Raw genomic sequence first — 20,464 nt, forward strand, 5'->3', positions numbered from 1 at the left:
GTGCACTTCTCCTTGTGGGTCCCGGTATTCGTAGACGTAATTTTTTGGACCTCCACTGACGAAACTTAGAATCTTGTCGTCTGGATGCTCGTCTGTCCAGGCTCCTAAACGGTCTCCTTCGATGTCAGGGTGCTGTTGACTCAGGTAATGGATGTAAATGCAACTGTCCGTGTCACAGTACAGGACGCGTTCTTCTAACAGTTCTAAAGCTTCGTACAATTTTAAGCGAGCATGAGCTGTCACGTAAGCCGCAATGATGACATTTCCAAAAGGGTCGTCTTGTACAAAGTCCAGATCTTCTTCGTAATTGACCAAGATCAAATCCTCTCGAACGACGTCCACGTGTTTCATGTATTTGGTTTTGTCGTGAATCATCTGAAAGTAGCGGGAAGGTTCGGTCAAATATTCCGTCTTGGGTAAACACGGACGTTGTGCCATTTTACCCCACAAGCAATTTAACATCACTTTGGCAAACGATCGCCTGCCTTCGTTTTGCTCGATGTGGTCTAAAGAGATGCTTTCTTGTTCATAGTATTTCTCTTTGAATTGTATTTGGTCTTCGGTAGTGTGACACCAGGACGGATAGCCGCTGGCTTCTTGCTTCAGTTTCAAAAAGGCATCCACGTAGTCGGCGAAAATGCCTTTCTGCGTGGGGTCACCCTTGTGGTATTGTTGTGTCTTGGGAAAGTCGCAAATTTCGTACACTTCTAACAGTTGATATGCCATGTCCAGAGCTTTGAACAATTCTACGCTGACCCAGGTTCCCGTTAAGGCCCGTTCTTCCTGGGTGTGCTGACAAGGTTGGTCTTGGTTGCACGTTTCGGCACAAGTACGGCACAAAGGAAACATCAGTTTGCCTTGGCAATGGTGAGGTAAGACGGGATGGTATAGGTTCGTAGGAGGCAAAACTTTACACTTGATCAAGCCTTCGTATTGTCGAATGTTTTTCAGGTCGATGTGTTCCGTGAACAATTGTGGGTGCCCTACAGGAAAGCGACAATATTTGCACACGTAGGGATACAGCGAACACACATCCAAGTATTTGATTTCTTCTCCTTTCTCTTCGTCGGCTTGGTACAGCAAACAGGTGGCATTGGTCCTTCCTCCGTACAAACTATCCCTCGGGTTCAGGGGGTCCATCAGCTTGTATCTTTCCACGACACGTTTAAACTCGGGATCGGTTTTCATACGGTGATCGTACTCGTGTTCCCACATTTCCACCACTTGGTATCCTTGCTGTTCTAACTTTAGGCGTCGCTGACAAGTGTCCTGGTACAGGTCTTCCATGGTTCGTTGTAAAAACTGATTTTTAGTGCCACGGTCAGGGTAACAGACGGGACATCCGTGAAATAAGCAACCGTTAAACTCGTACACGATCTTGGGGTTTTGTAAGTCCCAGCCATCGAACGAATGCGTTCCGATGGTCTTTTCGCCTCCTCCGTTGCGGGCATGCTGAATCCATTTGTCTTCCTGGTCGCACAAGTAATGTAACCAGCGTAGGGCTTTGAGCGAGTATTGACGTTTGACATAGTGGGTCGTTTGAGGACTGATGACAGCCACGGTGTTTTCAGGCATGAATCGTTGTCGATACACTAAGGAACACGCTTTGGTAATGGTGCAAGCTTCTTTCAAAGGATCGACCCCTCCGTGTTCCATGAACAGTTCTCGAAATTTTCCACAGCAACGCCGTAAAATGTCCACGTCGGAACGACAATACTTTAGCATTTCTTCCTGAAAGTCGAAATGGTCCGAGGCGTGAGCCTGGTACCAAGCTTAGAAAGCTTCTCGTTTTTCGGTACGCATGTTGTCGGGGTCGTAATAGTGAGCCTCAGGCAAATGGGGTAGAACGGCATGTTGATTGGCTTCCGTATTGAAAAAGTGAGGAAAATAACCTTTAGCCATTTCTGTCATTCCAAACGTTTTAGGCATTCGACTCAAAGGCATGGCCAAGTAACTCATCGAATCTTTAAACTGCACTTGTCCCACTTGCATGAAAATGATTTTGGCTCCGTTCAAAGTCACTTTAGGACGTTTGGTGCCATGTTCCGTATAGTAGCTCAAAAGAAACTGTCCATCGTATCCGGAGAAATTGTGAGCCATCACCGTGGCATGGCGATGACAATCTCCGTAACGTTCGATGTCCTCTTGGCTCCACGTCTTGTCGATGGGGTCTAAGACCCATTGGGCAAATCGGCTAGCGTGTTCGGTCCTCGAAAGATTTTTTCACGTCCTCCAGGAATCTTGCTGCAGTGAGGGCAATGACTGAAGATAGGTTCTTGAATGCACTTCTCGCACGCTCGATGAGCCATGCAAAAATTAGGAATGTGAATGCCGGTCTCTTGCATGCATTCGAAATCAAAAAAGATGAAATTGCCTTTCTTCTTGTGACCGTCCTCTTTCTCTGGTGGGGATTGGTATTTTTGCACGTAGCATTCGTGTTCCAAGTCCACGATGTGGTGACAAATGTGACATTTTTTCTTTCCTGAACATACGTGTGCCTTGGCACTATTGGTACGTTGGCCGTGTCCACACGTAACGCACAATCTCAGCAGTTGACAAGCACATTTCTGCTGTGAACCTTGCGTCTTCAGATGTTGTTGGTAACAGGCAGGGCTGACAAACGTGCGCAGACAAGCAGGACAATGTACTCTTTCTTGTCCTTCGCTCAGACAGGGTGAAGAGGCCAAACATCATGGGCATTTCGATCCACAATGCTTGTGTTGCTCTATATTATTATAACCACGGTCACATTTCTCACAGTAATATTTGTGTCCCAGGAATCCAGTGATACTGGTAATGGTATCGAAATGGTCATCGTGATGATAAAGGTGAATGTATTTTCTGTCCTTAAAGTCTTTCCCTCGAAACAACAGAGGCCCGCGCACTTCTTGAGGGTACACTTTCAAGGTGTAGCGTGGAGCTAGGGCATCTTGCAATTTTTGCATCTCAGGAATGCCACAGGGTTTGTCTTTGGGCAAGTCGGCTTGTCGTAACAGGCGTTCTGCTTCACTTCGTTGTTTGGCTCGGTCCGATTTTCGAAAAGTCTCCCAGCCTCTTTTCCATTCTACCGTGTCGTTTTTGTTGGCATAGGTTCGTCCCACCACGATGGCACGGGCTAAACACATCTGGTCTTGAGTGTTGTGAATTCGGACGAGACTTGTTTTGGTGTTGCGAAGGTCGTCCACCAATAAGACCTTTTTGCGTCCAGTCCCTTGAGGAGGAGAGACGTGGGCCGTTTTCAGTGTGGTTTTCCATCGGTGATGTCAAACTGATCATTAGATTGTTGTACGTGTTGAATCTTGTCCATGACTTTGGAAGGGGTTAGTTCTGCGGGTCTGCTAAACTCGATCCAAACAGGGGATTTCAAGCTGTCGTGATCTATGGATAGTGTCAAGCGATCGTCTTCTTTGGGTTGACATTGTCGCTTGAGTGCGGTGAGCAAAGAATCCCACATCTCGGTGATAAACCCTTCTGCTTTCTCCAAGGGTACGTCGGACTTGAAATCTTTAAACTTCACCGTGTAGGTGTAAGCCGTGGTTCTAAATTTTCTAGAGGAGCGCTTTTCCGTCTCTCGAATGGAATAGTACATTTCAGGGTTGACTAAGGGTGGTGAACTTTGTTTAGAGGGTTCGGATTCTGGTTCACTCATGTCCTCTTCAAAATCACTGGCATGAATTTGTGCCAAGACTTCAGCTCTGGTACGAGGCGATAGATCACGTTTCTGCCTCTTACTTTCTTCTTCTTCTTTCTTCTCGAATGAATAGGATCGTTTCATCTTAAGTGCAAAACGTCAAATGACTCAAGTTTAAACACCATCGGCTAATTTATAGTCATGGCAAACCAGCATATATAAAAGGGTGTGTGTCTTGTCCTTTCACTATTCATTTCACTCTCAAACCGAGCACAACGATGGAAGAGACTAGCCAAATCGAACGTTTCATCAGAGCTTTGCGAGGGGTCATTAGAAAATTCTCTTCAGACCAGCCGACGGACTACTCTCCTTCCTTTCGAGATAAAAGTCAAGATACTGGCTATATCTATCAAAAGAAAGGGCATTGGTCTTCAGAGTGTCCAGACCGTCAAAAAAGAAAAAAAAAACAGGGGCTAGAAAAGACAAAAGTCAAGATACCTGTTATTATTGTCAAGAAAAAGGACATTGGTCTCCAGATTGCCCAAAAAAGAAACAAGAGGAGTCAGAAGAAAAGAGGAAGAAAGAAGACAATTCTATTTACAAGTGGCAAAGAACAAGAAAAATGAGAAGAAGAAGGGAAGAAACTGAGGAAGAGGATGAAAAGATTGTGACGGTGAAGAAATTGAAAAAACAGAGAGACTAAAGAGTGAGACAGAAGAAGTCTATGAACTTTTTAGAGTGCTCTGTTGGGAATTGTGAATTGGATTGTAACTACGGATAAAAGAATAAATTAATTATCTAAGGTAAGTGTCTTTGAGTTTTGATTTTAAATAAGAAGCTTCACTCACGCACTCATATACACGTACTATAGGGGTAAAATGTTTTTTTTTTTTTGTTGATTTTTTAGTTATTGGCAAATTGAAAGGCTATCTCTTTTCGAGAGACGTGGGTGGCCCTGAAAAGGGCCTTTTTTTGGTGTAGGGGTGAGTTTAAGCAATCAACTTTAACTGCCTTAAGCCTTTGCCACGACCAAGGCCTACTTCTGGACTGCGTACTGTTGATGATGATGATGATTTGGTTGAAATCACTAAGGGTGGTACGGTAGGCTTAGTCACAGGGTTGACGTGTTTAGCTCGGGAAGGTCGTATTCTCTTCGGTCGTAATAAAGAAGTCTGATACATTTGTTTCAGACTTCTTAACTCCACTAAAATGTCCAACAGTACCGTGACCGTTTGATTTTCACCCTCTTGTTTCTTTGCCGCTACTTCTTCTTGCTGTTGTTTTTTTCTTACCTCTTCTTCTTGCTGCTGCTGCTGTAGGAGAAAAGCTTGTTCCGCTTCCTTTTGTCGTTGTATAAATTTCTCCAATTCTTCTTTCTGTCTCTGTCTAAAATTCTCCAATTGCGTTAATGAAGGTGCCGAAGGTTCTGGAACAAATTCTTGCGAGGTAAGAAAATCCACAAAATCCCAATTTACCTCTTCTGAAAGTAAGTCCGGGTTCCCTTGGGCGGTCTACACTGCTGGTGCACCCCAATGAATTGTTTTCTGAGTTTCCGTCATGTTGAATCACTGTCGCATAGATTGAATGCACACAGGCGCTAGCGAATCTATATAGACTACGTGACGTCACAGACTGTTCTCTTCGGATTGGATGCGGACTGACTGAATTTTGTAACGCGTGTTTGGATTGGCCAATGAACTCAATCCGTTTCAATCCTTCCTCTACCTATAAATAAGCGCAGTTCACTGCATTGATTCACCTGTTCTCGTCGCCTCAAGATGTGGACCACAGTTGAATCATCCACTCTTGTGTCTTCAATGATGTTTAGGACGGACATGCTCATGTATGTCCGATCCAAGTGGACCGATGTCCACAAGTCAGACACCAGTCTGTGGATACGAAGAGTGTACGTGAAAAGACAAGGTTGCCTCAAGAGGAGTCTGATTTATGGCCCTACACTAAGACGCAGCTTGAGGACAAGAAGATGCCGCAGATGCCCTTTATGTTAAGGGCATATTAACATAAATCCAAAGGCCCTTTTCAGGGCCACCCACATTTCTCGAAAAGAGATTGACTTTCCATTGCCTACCCCTTTTTTTATTTTTTATTTTTTAATTGTTTTTTTTAAAAAAATTCCATGTTCAATTGCCTTTGTCCCTAGAATGGATATTTTTTTTCTCCCATTGTTCAATGCATTTGTCCCTAGAGTGGATATTTCCTTTTTCCCATGTTAAATTCCCTTGTCCCCAGAGTGGATGTCTTTTTTTCCCATGTTAAATTTCCATCGTCCCCAGAGTGGATATTGCTTCCCATGTTAAATTTCCATTGTCCCCAGAGTGGATATACCCCTATTTAACATTAAAGTCCCCTTGTCCCTCGGGTGTCCCCATTCACTACTCATATCTATGGACAATACAGATTAATTTGAGAAGTCTTGTATATTTTGTACATTTACAAAATGTATGCGCTGACTTGACAGGAGGCCCACCTTGATGTGCTTCGCATGAAAAGTGAATTTATCCTACTGTTTAAATATGAAAAGTAATCCTCCAAGGTATGGACAAATAAATTCCAGATAGCTGCAGCTTCTGTTTGCAAACAAACAACAAAAAAGAAAACACAGAATTTACACTTAAATGTCAATGTGTTTAGTCCTTAAGCAATAATGGCTACAATACTGAATGTACATATACACAACTACCATCTAGTTCAATTCAGAAGGCACATGTAGTGATGGGACTGACCATTTAATTGTATGGGGCTAAATTATTATTTTCAACTGCAGAATTGTTTCTATTTCATTTATGAAAAGAGAAGTTTGTTTCAAGCAAAGCAAGGTATTGAATTGTTGTATTTTATACCAAAAATCAGAATAAAACAATTCAAGGACTTACCCCTCCTCCCTTTAGAAACTTGAATGGTCTCTCCCTAATAAAGACTTGGTTCAGCGGATGTTCATCAAAAATCAAGGCAGCGACCATTGTAAACAGTGCTATAAAATGTTAGCACCAGAAGATGTCAATTTCAGATTGGGAAAAGTCCATTTCTATCACACAAATCATTTGGCATGTTGCACATAATACATGTAGCTCAAATTATGGTCTAGTAAACGTTAATTTTACTGAATGAAATTTGAATAGTCAGTGGATGATCACAATCCATGGAAAGACTGAAATATCATGCGTGATTTACAACCGTTTCAAGAATCAAGTGATCTTGATTTCCATAAAAAAATAAAATAAAAATGTTTGGTCTATTCTGTACACTTAGAGAAGGTTGATCGACTTATTTTGGAATATGTTTACACTTTCACCTTATTCAAAGTAATCTAAATACAGACAATTCCAGTTGACATCCACTTTTTAAAACAGAAAATGAGCAAAGTTTGAATTTACAAATCATGTAATTTCCCAGTCACAATGCTGACTATCAATACTTGTTCAACTTTAACTACATGCATACTGCAAGGAACTGGCTATTTAATTTATGGGGCTAGATTGTTCTCTCCAACCTGGATAAATTTTGTTATTACATTCATCAAAAGAAATGTCATGGTTCCTTCTTATATTAAAAATCTCAAGTTTAAATCACACCTCTATAATTCTGTGAATGGATGTCAGAAGAAGTAGTACAAGATATACATGAGAAGCCATTAGGGCAGGAACAAGGTCCCCCTCCCCCACTCTGCAAGAAGAAAGCAAAATGTACACACACAACATACAGTCACATGTCATTTGAAATTTGACTATCATTTTGCTCTCGTGCATGTTTATTGGGTATTATGTATAATTTGAGTAAATAGACACATAGATTTTTGCTTTGGTGCCCTTTTGAGGAAAGTTGGGACCCTTTTGAAATTTTCGAAACCTCCCAACACTTTAACTGATCCAGCCATGCTTGTACATGGAACTATTGTTACTTGTGCAATAATGTTTTACATCAGGCAAATGTAAATGCGATTTTTTTTGTAAGTTGTTTGACACCTATCTTTCATTATCGTTCTGTTCACTGCAGAGTGCAAAAATAGTAAATTTCACTTAACAAAGCATATTGACTATAATTAAAACTATCCCACACCTGACCTCTGACTCAATCTCAGGGACCTCAACAGACAGTCAACACAATGTCTACTAACAGTATATACCAAGTTCATTAAATTGACATAGTGATTTAGGAACAAAAGTGGAAAATGGTAGAACAACTAACAACAGCTGGAGGGTCAATCTACAGTACGCACCAAGGTTGGGAAAAATTTCACCTAGCAGTTTAGGAAATATAGTGGATAAGTGCAGACTAATTGACAACAGATGGATTGTCAATCTACAGTATAAACCAAGTAAGGTAAATTTCCAGCAAGTGGTTTAGGAAGAGAAGTGCATAAGGGCAGACCAAGTGACAACAGATTACGCCTCAAACTACAGTATATACCAAGTTTGGTAAATTTCCACCTACTGATTTAGGAAATGAAATGGATAACGTTTCATTAACAGTATTATTATTTAGAAAAACTTTCATTCTTGTGCTAAAATTAGTTTTCTTACCACGATTCCCTATGTAGTCATAATCTTTTTATATCATTTCATGAAAAATGTTCATATTTTGAATTTAAACTTTTCTAAATATAAAACAATACTTGTGTTAATAGCAAAGATGTTGCTTTATTTTCTTCTTACAGGATTGTAATTATTTTGTCAAGAAAATATTTCCAGGAAACAAGTATGAAGAAATATTTAGTTAACCAAATTATCTTAACTGTAGCAAAACCATTCAGGATTTAAGTATTGATGTTAACCAATTCTCAGATTATAAATCTGGATATACTCAAACAAAAAAGTCTGTTTCTGCAGGTTTTTCAGTTTATTTTTTAGTTTTTTTTATAAAGAGTCTGACAATGTAATCTGATCTTGGCTACTCATTCAAGATTATCTAATTAATATTTAATCCTCATAAGGTTTGGCTTAATAGTAATTTAACTATCTGTCTCTATCAAGAACGTTTGACAGGCCGACAGATGGCCATACTGATAAAGTATCCAAACTAATGAAACCTTTGCATTTTAAATGACATTTAAAACTGAGGACACTATTGCAAACTGCCTTCTACAGATCACACCTCAAGCTATGCTGACAAAGTATTCAAACTGAGGACACTATTACATATTGACTTCTACAGACCACACCTCAAGCTACGCTGATAAAGTATTCAAACTGAGGACACTATTGCATATTGACTTCTACAGATCACACCTCAAGCTACGCTGACAAAGTTATTCAAACTGAGGACACTATTGCATATTGACTTCTACAGACTACACCTCAAGCCATGCTGACAAAGTATTCAAACTGAGGACACTATTGCATATTGACTTCTACAGATCACACCTCAAGCTACGCTGACAAAGTATTCAAACTGAGGACACTATTGCATATTGACTTATATAGACCACACCTCAAGCCATGCTGACAAAGTATTCAAACTGAGGACACTATTGCATATTGACTTATATAGACCACACCTCAAGCTACGCTGACAAAGTATTCAAACTGAGGACACTATTGCATATTGACTTCTACAGATCACACCTCAAGCTACGCTGACAAAGTTATTCAAACTGAGGACACTATTGCATATTGACTTCTACAGACTACACCTCAAGCCATGCTGACAAAGTATTCAAACTGAGGACACTATTGCATATTGACTTCTACAGATCACAGCTCAAGCTACGCTGACAAAGTATTCAAACTGAGGACACTATTGCATATTGACTTATATAGACCACACCTCAAGCCATGCTGACAAAGTATTCAAACTGAGGACACTATTGCATATTGACTTATATAGACCACACCTCAAGCCATGCTGACAAAGTATTCAAACTGAGGACAATAATGCATATTGACTTCAACATGTAAAACATCAAACCATGCTGACAAAGTATCCAAACCGATGACACTTTTGCATAATTGTTGACTTATACAGACAACACATCAAGCCATGCAGACAAAGTATGAAAACTAGAGACACTAATGTATTTTAAATGATATATAAATCTACCTGTCGTATTTTGTCAATGTGTGTACCAACAAGGATCACTGGTGGAATCACTGCATTACTGACATTAGTGGAGGTCCCTGAGGTACTAGCTACATGGGATGTCAATGCAGGTGATGTCATGGTGATGACAGCTGCTGGTGATGTTACTGGCGTTTTGGCTATTGGGGATGGTGCACAACAATGTACTGAATTCATCCAAACTTCAACCAGATCTGGAAATGAGCAAAGTCAGGTCTAAGTAAATCTGATTGGCGACCTAATAACACTATTAGGAATTTAATCTTGAATATCATGTATCTTTTTCTACTCTAAAAGAATAAATTCAAACAGATAATCAACATTAATAAGGGTCCTCACTTTCCACTTAACTTTTCCAGAACTAAATTCCTGGACAAGATCAAACACATTTTACATATGGATCTTTTCATCACAATAAAATATATCAAATTATATTAAGTCAATGAATTGGCATTTACTTCCATATGATTTTGAGACTTCATCACAGAATCATACAGACTTCTTGCAGTTAAGGGCCAAGTATAACTGGGCTTTTATTCTGATTAGAGTCTATTGGCCAGAGAGAGCATAGTGAGTCACTGAATGGTCACCATGTTAACGGCCAGCGATATACTGTAACAGTATGTCTATAATAAACGTTTATTGTGTCGAAATCAAATTTTGTATCCAAGTCAAACGAACGTCTACATGTGTCCTTTGGAGCCCAGAAATAAGCAGAGTCTTATTTTACCCGCCTGAATTCTATCCCCTAAGGATGGTGAAGCTGAATAGTTCAAGGACTAGGACAGAGTGACAGCTATCCCACAAGGGTGGTGAAGTTACATTGTGCAAGCACTGGGACTAAGTAAGTTATCCCCCAAGGACGGTGATGTTGCACAATACAAGGACTAGGACTAAGTGACAGCTATCACCCAAGGATGGTGATGTGTCACAGTACACTGACTAGGACTAAGTGACATATATCCCCCAAGGATGGTGATGTTACAAAATACACTGGATAATCTCTAGCATGGAACCACACAGTAATATTTAATAATCCATACAGTATTCAATACATTTATATTCCCCAAATTAATGTAAGATATGATCTTACTGTCAGGATAATTGTAATGGGTTAACATTATATTGAACCTGACAGAGTCGTACTTCCAGTTTCCTAGGAATGGATTAACATTACCTTGAACTTTACACAGTTGTACTCCCTCTGTATCAAAGAAAAAATTGTCATCTTCCACAAGATCAGTGACCTGCTTACTAAGATCTGTGACCAAGAGATAAATTGCACGACACGTCAGAAATGTCTGGTGTGTAGTGTAGAATACAGATTGGCCTGCAAAGTCCCACATTGCCAATGCTGCATACTCTACTAAACTCTTATCCAGCTTGTCTGCTTTCTCATTGACCAACTGAATGAACTCCATCATTGCATCATCTTTACTTGTTACAAGACTTTTACTCTCTTGATCAGTAATGCCACCCATCTCCAGAGTTGGATGTCTTTGATCCACATTGACATAAGATGATCCTTCTGGTTGGTTTTTGGTAATATCAGCTTTCTTGTCAGTGGTTACACGTCTTCCACTCTCTTGAATGGTAACACTATTTGCCTCAACTTTTTTGTTGGTTGATGCATCATCAACGTAATGGACTGGACCATGCAATTCATCAGGAGTTGTCTCTCTTTGATACATAAGGTCTGTATGTCCTTTCTGCTTACCACTGTCCTCAGGCCTTTCAGTTTGACCAGTCAAGAGCTTTACGAGACGTTGAAGTCTAAACAACTGATCTGAAGCTTAGATAATAAAAAACAAAGATAAATGTGTATAGCCAAATATATCCATGATTAATTATGCTAAATATTGTTTATTGACTTTGTTACGGCACAATATGCAATTATATGATGAGAAAGCATATTAACTACAAAATCGTGCACATACACAAACTGTAAATATAGATTATACTTTTATCACTCACTGAATCTGATCAGAAATGTACAATACATACATTTGCAACATTAAAGGAAGTGTGTGGTGGCTCACCTGTCTTTATATATTTATAGTCACCAAGTTCCGTATTTGGGTTAAGTGGAACCTCGTCTGTGTGAAGATATCAAACATGTGGACCAAGACAGTCACATCTATGGATGTCAAATCTCAACCAATCATTAATTGTGTGCAAATAAGATCAGGGAGATAGCACAGGTTATAGGACAGCTGATTGCATCATTGTAACGAGTTATAGGCCAACAGATATCAGCATTGCATCATTGTAATGTGTTGCAGGAGTGCAGATAGCAGCATTGTATCATTGTAATGAGTTACATGCCAGCAGATAACAGCATTGCATCATTGTAATGAGTCACAGGCCAGCAGATAACAGCGCTGCATCATTGTAATGAGTCATAGGCTAACACATAACAGCATTGCAACATTGTAATGAGTTACAGGCCATCAAATAACAGCATTGCATCAATGTCATGAGTTACAGGTCAGCATATAACAGCATTGCATCACTGGAACAGTACATCAGTGAAACAAGCATTACAAGAGGCTTATTTGACCAGGAAAATCTGTTGTCCATAGTGAACGTTGATGGTGGCTGTTCAGTAGTTGCAGTTTCGTCTCACTTCTTTTTCTTAGACGGATGCTGCTGATCATCATATGTGTGAATGGGGTAGTCTTAATTTGTGTGGAAGTGTTTATGTATGAATGGGACAGTCTTAATTTGTGTGACTGTGTGTATGTATGAATGGGACAGTCTTAATGGGTGTGGAAGTGTGTATGAATGAATGGGACAGTCTTAATTTGTTTGGAAGTGTGTATGTATGAATGGGACAGTCTTAATTTGTGAGGAAGTGTGTATGTATGAATGGGGCAGTCTTAATTTCAATAAAGGTTAATCACGTAACTTATAATTGTCATACAGAAATATGACAACAGAGACCAACACTAAACAGGAATGAGGGGCTTGAATTACGGTCAAGTGGAACATTGTATGCAGTTACCAAAAGATATCATCTACACCAGTGTCCTCATATCAAGTGCCATTATAAGTCATGTGATCAGCATTAGTTGCTCATAAAGACAATGTAATAGTGCCATGAATTTCAAACTCTCAACAAAGTTATGCCCTCAGTACTGGAAACTTCTAATGATCATCGCCTAAGCTCTTGTGGCCTATGATTAGCAGTGTTAAAATGAGAGCTGTATGCAAACTGCAAAAACTTTCATGCACCAATCATTTAGATGGCTGCTCATAAACAACCAATCATACTCATGGCTGCTCAAAGACAACCAATCATTTAGATAACTGCTCAAAGACAACCAATCATTTTGATAACTGCTCAAAGACAACCAATACTTTAGATGGCTGTTCAAAGACAACCAATCACTTAGATGTATGCTCAAAGACATCTGATCATTTACACGAATGCTCAAAGGCAACCAATCATATAGATGACTGCTCAAAGACAACCAATCATTTAGGTGACTGCTCAAAGACAACCAATCATTTAGATGTTTGCTCAGAGACAAGCAATCATTTAGATGGTTGCTCAAACAAAACCAAACATTTAGTTGGATGCTCAAAGTCAACCAATCATTTAGATGACTGACAACAACCAATCATTTAGATGACTACTCAAAGGCAACCAATCATTTATATGACTGCTCTAAAACAACTGATCATTTATATGACTCTTCAAAGAGAGCCAATCACTTAGATGTTTGCTCACAGACAACCAATCATTTAGTTGGCTGCTCAAAAGCAAATAATCATATAGATGACTGCTGACAACCAATCATTCAGATGACTGCTCAAAAACAACCAATCATTTAGATGGCTGCTCAAAGACAACCAATCATTTAGATGACTGCTCAAAGACAACCAATTGTTTAGTTGGCTGCTCAAAGGCAGTCAATGATTTAGATGACTGATGACAAGCAAACATTTAGATGAATGAAGACAACCAATCATTTAGATGACTGATGACAACCAATCATTTACATACTGCTAATTTAATCGTGTTCATCCATCTGTGTGTTTAAATGTAAGTGCCATGTATGAAGAATGAATTGGAACCTCTATGCTCTTTGTATCAATTATAGCAGTCAAAATAATGGACCTAGAAGATATTTAATTGCATATGGACATTTAAAACGGCTAATTTTGGGCAAGTTAACTTATGTAGCTGTTCTTTTATGTTAGCCCATGAATTTGTGCATTTTCTGAATAGACATAATTTTGATAATTCACTCAAGTCAATTATGGGAAATATTTTTTCACTGCTGCAGTCAATATATATCAATAATATTATGACCAAAACATGTGATCTTCATTTTGTCACTTGCTTCATCTAGCAGTAATTAGGACACCCTTTCAGACAAGTGCACCAGGTTAAAATTCACAACACACTTATTGTGTTTTCTTAAATTTGTTTATATGCTTTGTGCCTTGAATAAGGAAAGAAACTAACACACCACAGCGGCTAACACAGGCTGCTTGAATGGTATGATTCTAACACACCACAGTATCCAACCCTGGCCGACTGAATGGTACGATCGTAGCACATGAATTATCCAACCCAAGTTGAATCAATTGTAGGATCCTAACACACCACAGTATCCAACCCAAGTTGATTCAATGGTAGGATTCTACCACACCACAGTATCCAACCCAAGTTGATTGAATTGTAGGATTCTAACACACCGCATTATCCAACCAAAGTTGATTCAATGGTAGGATCCTAACACACCAGAGTATCCAACCCATGTTGATTGAATTGTAGGATTCTAACACAGTACAGTATCCAACCCAAGTTGATTCAACGGTAGGATCCTAACACACCACAGTATCCAACACAAGTTTATTGAATGGTAGGATTCTAACACACCACAGTATCCAACCCAGGTCGACTGAATTGTAGCATTCTAAAACACCAAAACATTCATTCCAGGTTGATTGAATGTTAGGATTCTAACACACCACAGTATCCAACCAAAGCTGATTGAATGGTAGGATTCTAACAAAAACCACAATATCCAACCCAAGTCAACTGAAAGATAGGATTCTAAAGAAACAACAGTAACCAATCCAGGTGGATTGAATTGTAAGATTCTAACACACTACATCAGCCAACCCAGGTTGTTTGTAGGATTCTAACATACCACAACAACCAATCCAGGTTTATTGAACGGTAGGATTTCAACCCACGCCCTTTCTAACATGATAACCTATAGAGTTGACATAGCTTCACAGCTATTTGCAGTTTAAATGTCAAGTTACTAAGAATGCAATTTGAAACTTTAAACAGCCCTGAAATCATTCAAAACTAGTTAGGTTATCAGTACTTACATCAATATACTGCAAAATATATAGAAGGGCAAAAACAAATACAAGGTTCTGAAAGGTGTCCACACTAAGGTCAATGAGTTATTCAGTGGACAGCTCAAGGCTGGTTATACTGTAAGAACAGACTGAATGTCTTAATACCATTTACTTCCTTTATTATTTCCAGAATATTTTTGTTTTGCAATTTCATGGTGTTTGTTTTTGTAATTTGTCAATGTATATGCAATTTATGTTATCTAATACTGTAAATCGCTTAGAGCTTTTAAAGATTAGGCACTGTACTAAGTCCACATTGTTATTATTATTATTATTATTATTATTATTGTTATCATTATACAATTCAGCTAGAAAAGTGCACGATGAATAAAAAACCAAATCTGCCCTTGAGAGATTTGATTTTGCCAACACTGACAACATAATGTCATTTCATAAGTAAAGGCAAACAAGAAGGGACCAACACTCTAGTAGCCAAAAACAAATTTCCAAGAAAACAATCATGGTGTCTGACCTTGAACCTGATATCACAGATTGAGAATTTTTGATTTGTCTCAGACAGTCTCAATGTATGTCCATATGCATCATAAGAATACATTTATTGTAAACCAGTTTCAATAAGACCATCCATTTTGCAGTAGTAGCCAAAGGAAGGTGTTCTAGTTGGCCACTAAAATCAGCTATAATAAATGTCAGGTCATCATTATTTTAAATTGGGAGCAACCAGACATCATAATAAGACTTTTGGTGAAAACCCTAAATCCATATAACCAGCCATTTAGAAAAAGTAAAATAAATATATTCTGAGGATGTCATCAATGGTGGCCATACTGGATGTCTAAAGGGCAAATCATTATTTAGGACTAACTTTTTGGTAAAAAACCCATATCAATACAACATCATTATTTAGGACCAACCTTTTGTGGAAAAGCCCATGTTAACACAGCGATACATTTTGTTAGGACCAACCTTTTGGTGAAAATACCATATCAATACAACAATACATTCAGGCAGAGTATAAATACAAATTTCAAGATGGCTGCCATAGCTATTGGATTTGTCAGCCCTGTGGTAGAAATAATTTTGATTTGTTTTTGTTGTTGTAGAATTTAACGCCATTTTTCAGCACCAGATAGGCTATATATCGCAGCCAGTATAAATGGTAGTGGAAGAACCTGGGAAAACACCGGAAAGAAGCACCGACCCATGAGAAGCTACTGGTGAGCTTTCTCACATACCCACATTGGTCGAACCTGAGACTCAAACCCATGCAGACAGAGGTGAGATGGCAATGATGCATAATGGTGAGCGCTTTAAACCACTTGGTCACTCTGGGCTTGAAATAATTTTGACCACTGAATATAACATTTTAGCTGCTGTTAATACAATCTTTAAAATGCACAAGCTCAGGACGATGTGTTCTTTTGGTCAAATTCTAGTAGAACTCAGATTTGTTTTTGAAGACTTGACAACAACTACAACAACAATAATGATAACAATAATAACATAATAATAATGATCAATGTTTTTTGATGCACTACAAAAATTAGAATATTGTGCATCATACTTGGATGTATCTATCAAAATGTGATGGGGTTGTTGTTCCTGGGATTTCAAAGCTGGAAAAATATAGATAAATTGTACAAGTTTAATTGAACAAAAAAGCAGATCTTTTAAAAACTTTATCATCTGGTACCTTTTTAACAGAAATCAAAATGTTTACATTCTCCTAAAGTTTACAAAAACAGCTTCTGTTGCTTGTTTGTAGTCAAATTCTTTAACCTTTTCTCCAGTCTTGTTCTTTTGAATGTTGAAGAAAGTCATTAGATTCAGTTAAAATATAAGTCACATGTTTATGTTGTAAGGGGTCGCTCACCAGTTAATATGTACTTTTGAGAGAGTGACGAATGTAAGGGGAAGTTGTTTGCATTTAAAACATACACAATGGAGAGAGTGTTGGCATACTTCTATGCTACATTAATGTAATGTGGATAATATTTCTTTGGATATTGTACATTTGGAAATTGTACATGATTTAAGAACACTGCTAACTAAAATGACTGCTCCCTTATGCTAAAAAAAATCAGCTTGAATTAGTCAAACGTACGCTATACATAGCAGCTAATAAAATAGGGAAAATGAATTTTGAAAGACTAGACAATACCAGCTTCTGAAAGTGCAATGAATGAATTACCAAATATATAAAATGTAAAACAAGTTATCAGTTCTTCTTGATACAATTTACCTCTGAAGTTCAGGAAGTGAAAATGACCAAGTAGAGTTAGCACTTTTTTGAAAGGTGCACATCTGAAGTAAGACCAAGCTGTATACTCTATAACCCATATTACACCCATCAATCATACATGAACATAAAGGGAATTAAAGGTTCTTTGAATTATATCTAAGATATACAAGGTCTTTTTGAAATAGCCAGTATAACCAGTGAGGAAAGTCGCATGTTTATGTTGTAAGTTGTACACAATAAATTGTTATCAATTCGGCATATATTTTTTTTTCAGTCAAAGTTTAAACAATATGGATTTAGTCTGGTTTCATGCTTGAAAGCACAGCAACACGTTGGGTAGTCTAATTTTTAAAACAACATAAATTTAGTTTAGTTTCATGCTTGAAAGCACAGCAGTATGTTGGATAGCGTGGGGAGGCACTTGGAGAAAAGCGCTATGCACCCGGACACGCCCTGATAGCTTATGAGCCACCATGTCTACCAAAGACAATAGGGAAGGTTATAAAATAATTACAGTACAATTATGGAGATATTGTCCTCACACCTCAATGGAACTCTATAGAACATTGTAGACAAATGTGACTTCCACCACAAAATATCACAACACAATTTTAGAGAGGTACTTTCACTTTTGAACTCTGTTCATGTTTTTTCTTAAAGCTGACAACCACTTTGAAAAGATTTTAAAATATATTGAGGAGTTTCTATAACAATGAGAACTTTCCAGACTTTCACAGACATTTTACTAACCTCCACACCTTTCTGCTTATCTCTATGGAGCTGCATGAAAATATGTGGAGAATCTGCCCACAATGTGTTTTCTTCTTGTGATTTTGTTTTCTTTTCTTCTATGGAAGTCTACATCAAATGTATTTGAATACTCAACTAAGAATATTTCTTTACAATTCCAGATCAATGAAGTCATCAGAGGGTTGTGTAATCTCGGTAAAAGGGTCATACAATGTTTTACTAAGGTCAGCCTAACAGTGTCCACCTGATCATCTCATCAGTATGAAGAGGGTGGATTTAACTGGTCAGTGATATTGTCTATAAACTTGTTGATACAAAGACGTGCCACTAATATGGCCAATGTCCTCAATGCCTGCCTCCAAAAAGATGTATACTGCACTTGCACTGTGTGTATTAGTACAGTACAACAAGTCAGTCATGGACACTGTGTGTATTAGTACAGTACAACAAGTCAATAATGGACAAGACCTCAGTAGAACATGTTCCAAGTCAATCATACACAAGAATATGTTCCAAGTCAATCATGGACAAGAACTTTGTAGAACATGTACCGAGTCAATCATGGATAAGAACTCGGTAGAATATGTTCCAAATCTTTCTTAAACTTATATCATCATAGACTTTCGTCCGTCTAACTCATTCAAGGGACATAACTTTTGTGCAATAATATCATAGTCTAGTCATCACTCTCATCAATAATCGTATTAAGATGAAATATCACAGGTTATTTGGTTGATTTAAAACATAAAAGGGTGAACCAGGATTTTCAAATACACTGCAGTTGTCATAAGGATAATTGATACTTGCTTGATATTACATCCAAAAGGGTGAATCAATATTCTCCAAAACACAAATTGGGAATCATAAAGATGCATACAACTTTCTCACACGCCAATTATTTTACAAGAATCATCCATTGGGAATTCAGAAAGGACAAAAATATTAATAAAAGGTACATGATAGATGAAAACTAGACTTAAGTAGGTACAAGATCTGGTATGGAAAAATAAAAATCAACCAGAACCCAATCACAGGTAAACCTATTAATAAAACAACAATGGCAAAACAGAAAATCCTAGTGACAACCTAGATATTCTCCCAATAAGAAATGACCCTGGATAGTCATGATGCGCCGTGAAAGCAGTAATAATTAAAACCCTGTTTGTTCATTGTATAATGGTGCCATTAGTGACCTAGTGGTCAGAGGGGCTCATCTTTACAAATTGCTGACAGCTCATCTATCTCTGTGGGTTGGAGTCATGGGCTTGAACAACATGGGTAAGCAAGAAAGCTTGCCAGTAGTTTCCAATTTTGGTCAGTGGTTCTTCCCAGGATCTCCCTGGGTTATTACTCCATCAGACATACTGGCCATCATATATAGCCTGTCATGTGCTGACAACTGTCATTAAAGCCCCAAAACAACACATTACTTTATAATTTTGATTTTAATTATAATGCAAGTAAAAAGGTACACAAATTTGGAAAACATTTATGTCAGATCATGCTAAACACATTTATCAATTTTGTGTTATTGAATTATTCATAATACGGTCAAAGTCATAGTATTAGTGGTTGTAGTGTTAATTTACATCATTATACTATTTATAATAAGGCCAATGTCATATTAGCATTGGTTTTAGGGTTTGTTAATATTACTGTATTATTGATGATATTGATGATAAGGCACAGTTCAATGTAGTAGTGGTTGTAGGGTTCATTAACATTTTATTATTGACGATGAGGCCATGTTTATAGTAGTAGTGGTTGTTGGGTTCATTAACATTATTGTATTATAGATAAGGCCATGTTCATAGTTGTAGTGGTTGTAGAGTTCATTAACATTGCATTATTGATGATAAAGCCAAGTTCATAGTAGTAGTAGTTGTAGGGTTAATTAGCATTGTATTATAGCTGATAAGATCAAGTTCACGGTGGTAGTGATTGTAGAGTTCATTAACACTGTATTATAGGTAATAAGGCCAAGTTCGTAGTAATAGTATTTGTTGTAGGGTTCATTAACATTGTATTATAGATAAGCCCATGTTCATAGTAGTAGTGGTTGTAGGGTTCATTAACATTGTATTATTGATGATAAGGCCAAGTTCATAGTAGTAGTGATTGTAGGGTTCATTGACATTGTATTATTGATGATAAGGCCAAGTTCATAGTAGTAGTGGTTGTAGGGTTAATTAACATTGTATTATTGATGATAAGGCCAAGTTCATAGTAGTAGTGGTTGTAGGGTTAATTAACATTGTATTATTGATGATAAGGCCAAGTTCATAGTAGTAGTGGTTGTAGGGTTCATTAACATTGTATTATAGATGTTAAGGCCAAGTTCATAGTAGTAGTGGTTGTAGGGTTAATTAACATTGTATTATAGATGTTAAGGCCAAGTTCATAGTAGTAGTGGTTGTAGG

General features: G+C 38.0%; 1 protein-coding gene across 1 annotated transcript in view; it reads right to left on the bottom strand.

Annotated features, from left to right (window-relative positions):
- The window catches only part of LOC149770957 (uncharacterized), a 139,537-nt gene that overhangs the window by 49,732 nt on the left and 69,341 nt on the right, over positions 1-20,464 (bottom strand). The window contains exons 8-9 of the mRNA XM_089948941.1: positions 10,884-11,498; positions 9,689-9,900 (exon numbers count right to left, since the gene is read on the bottom strand). Of these exons, the coding sequence (XP_089805067.1) occupies positions 9,689-9,900; positions 10,884-11,498 (827 nt within the window). The remainder of the gene's footprint in view (positions 1-9,688; positions 9,901-10,883; positions 11,499-20,464) is intronic.

Source organism: Sinohyriopsis cumingii, unplaced genomic scaffold (genome assembly GCF_028554795.1).
Source record: "Sinohyriopsis cumingii isolate HCF-2022 unplaced genomic scaffold, ASM2855479v2 utg002187l, whole genome shotgun sequence".
Taxonomy (NCBI): Eukaryota; Metazoa; Mollusca; class Bivalvia; order Unionida; family Unionidae; genus Sinohyriopsis; species Sinohyriopsis cumingii.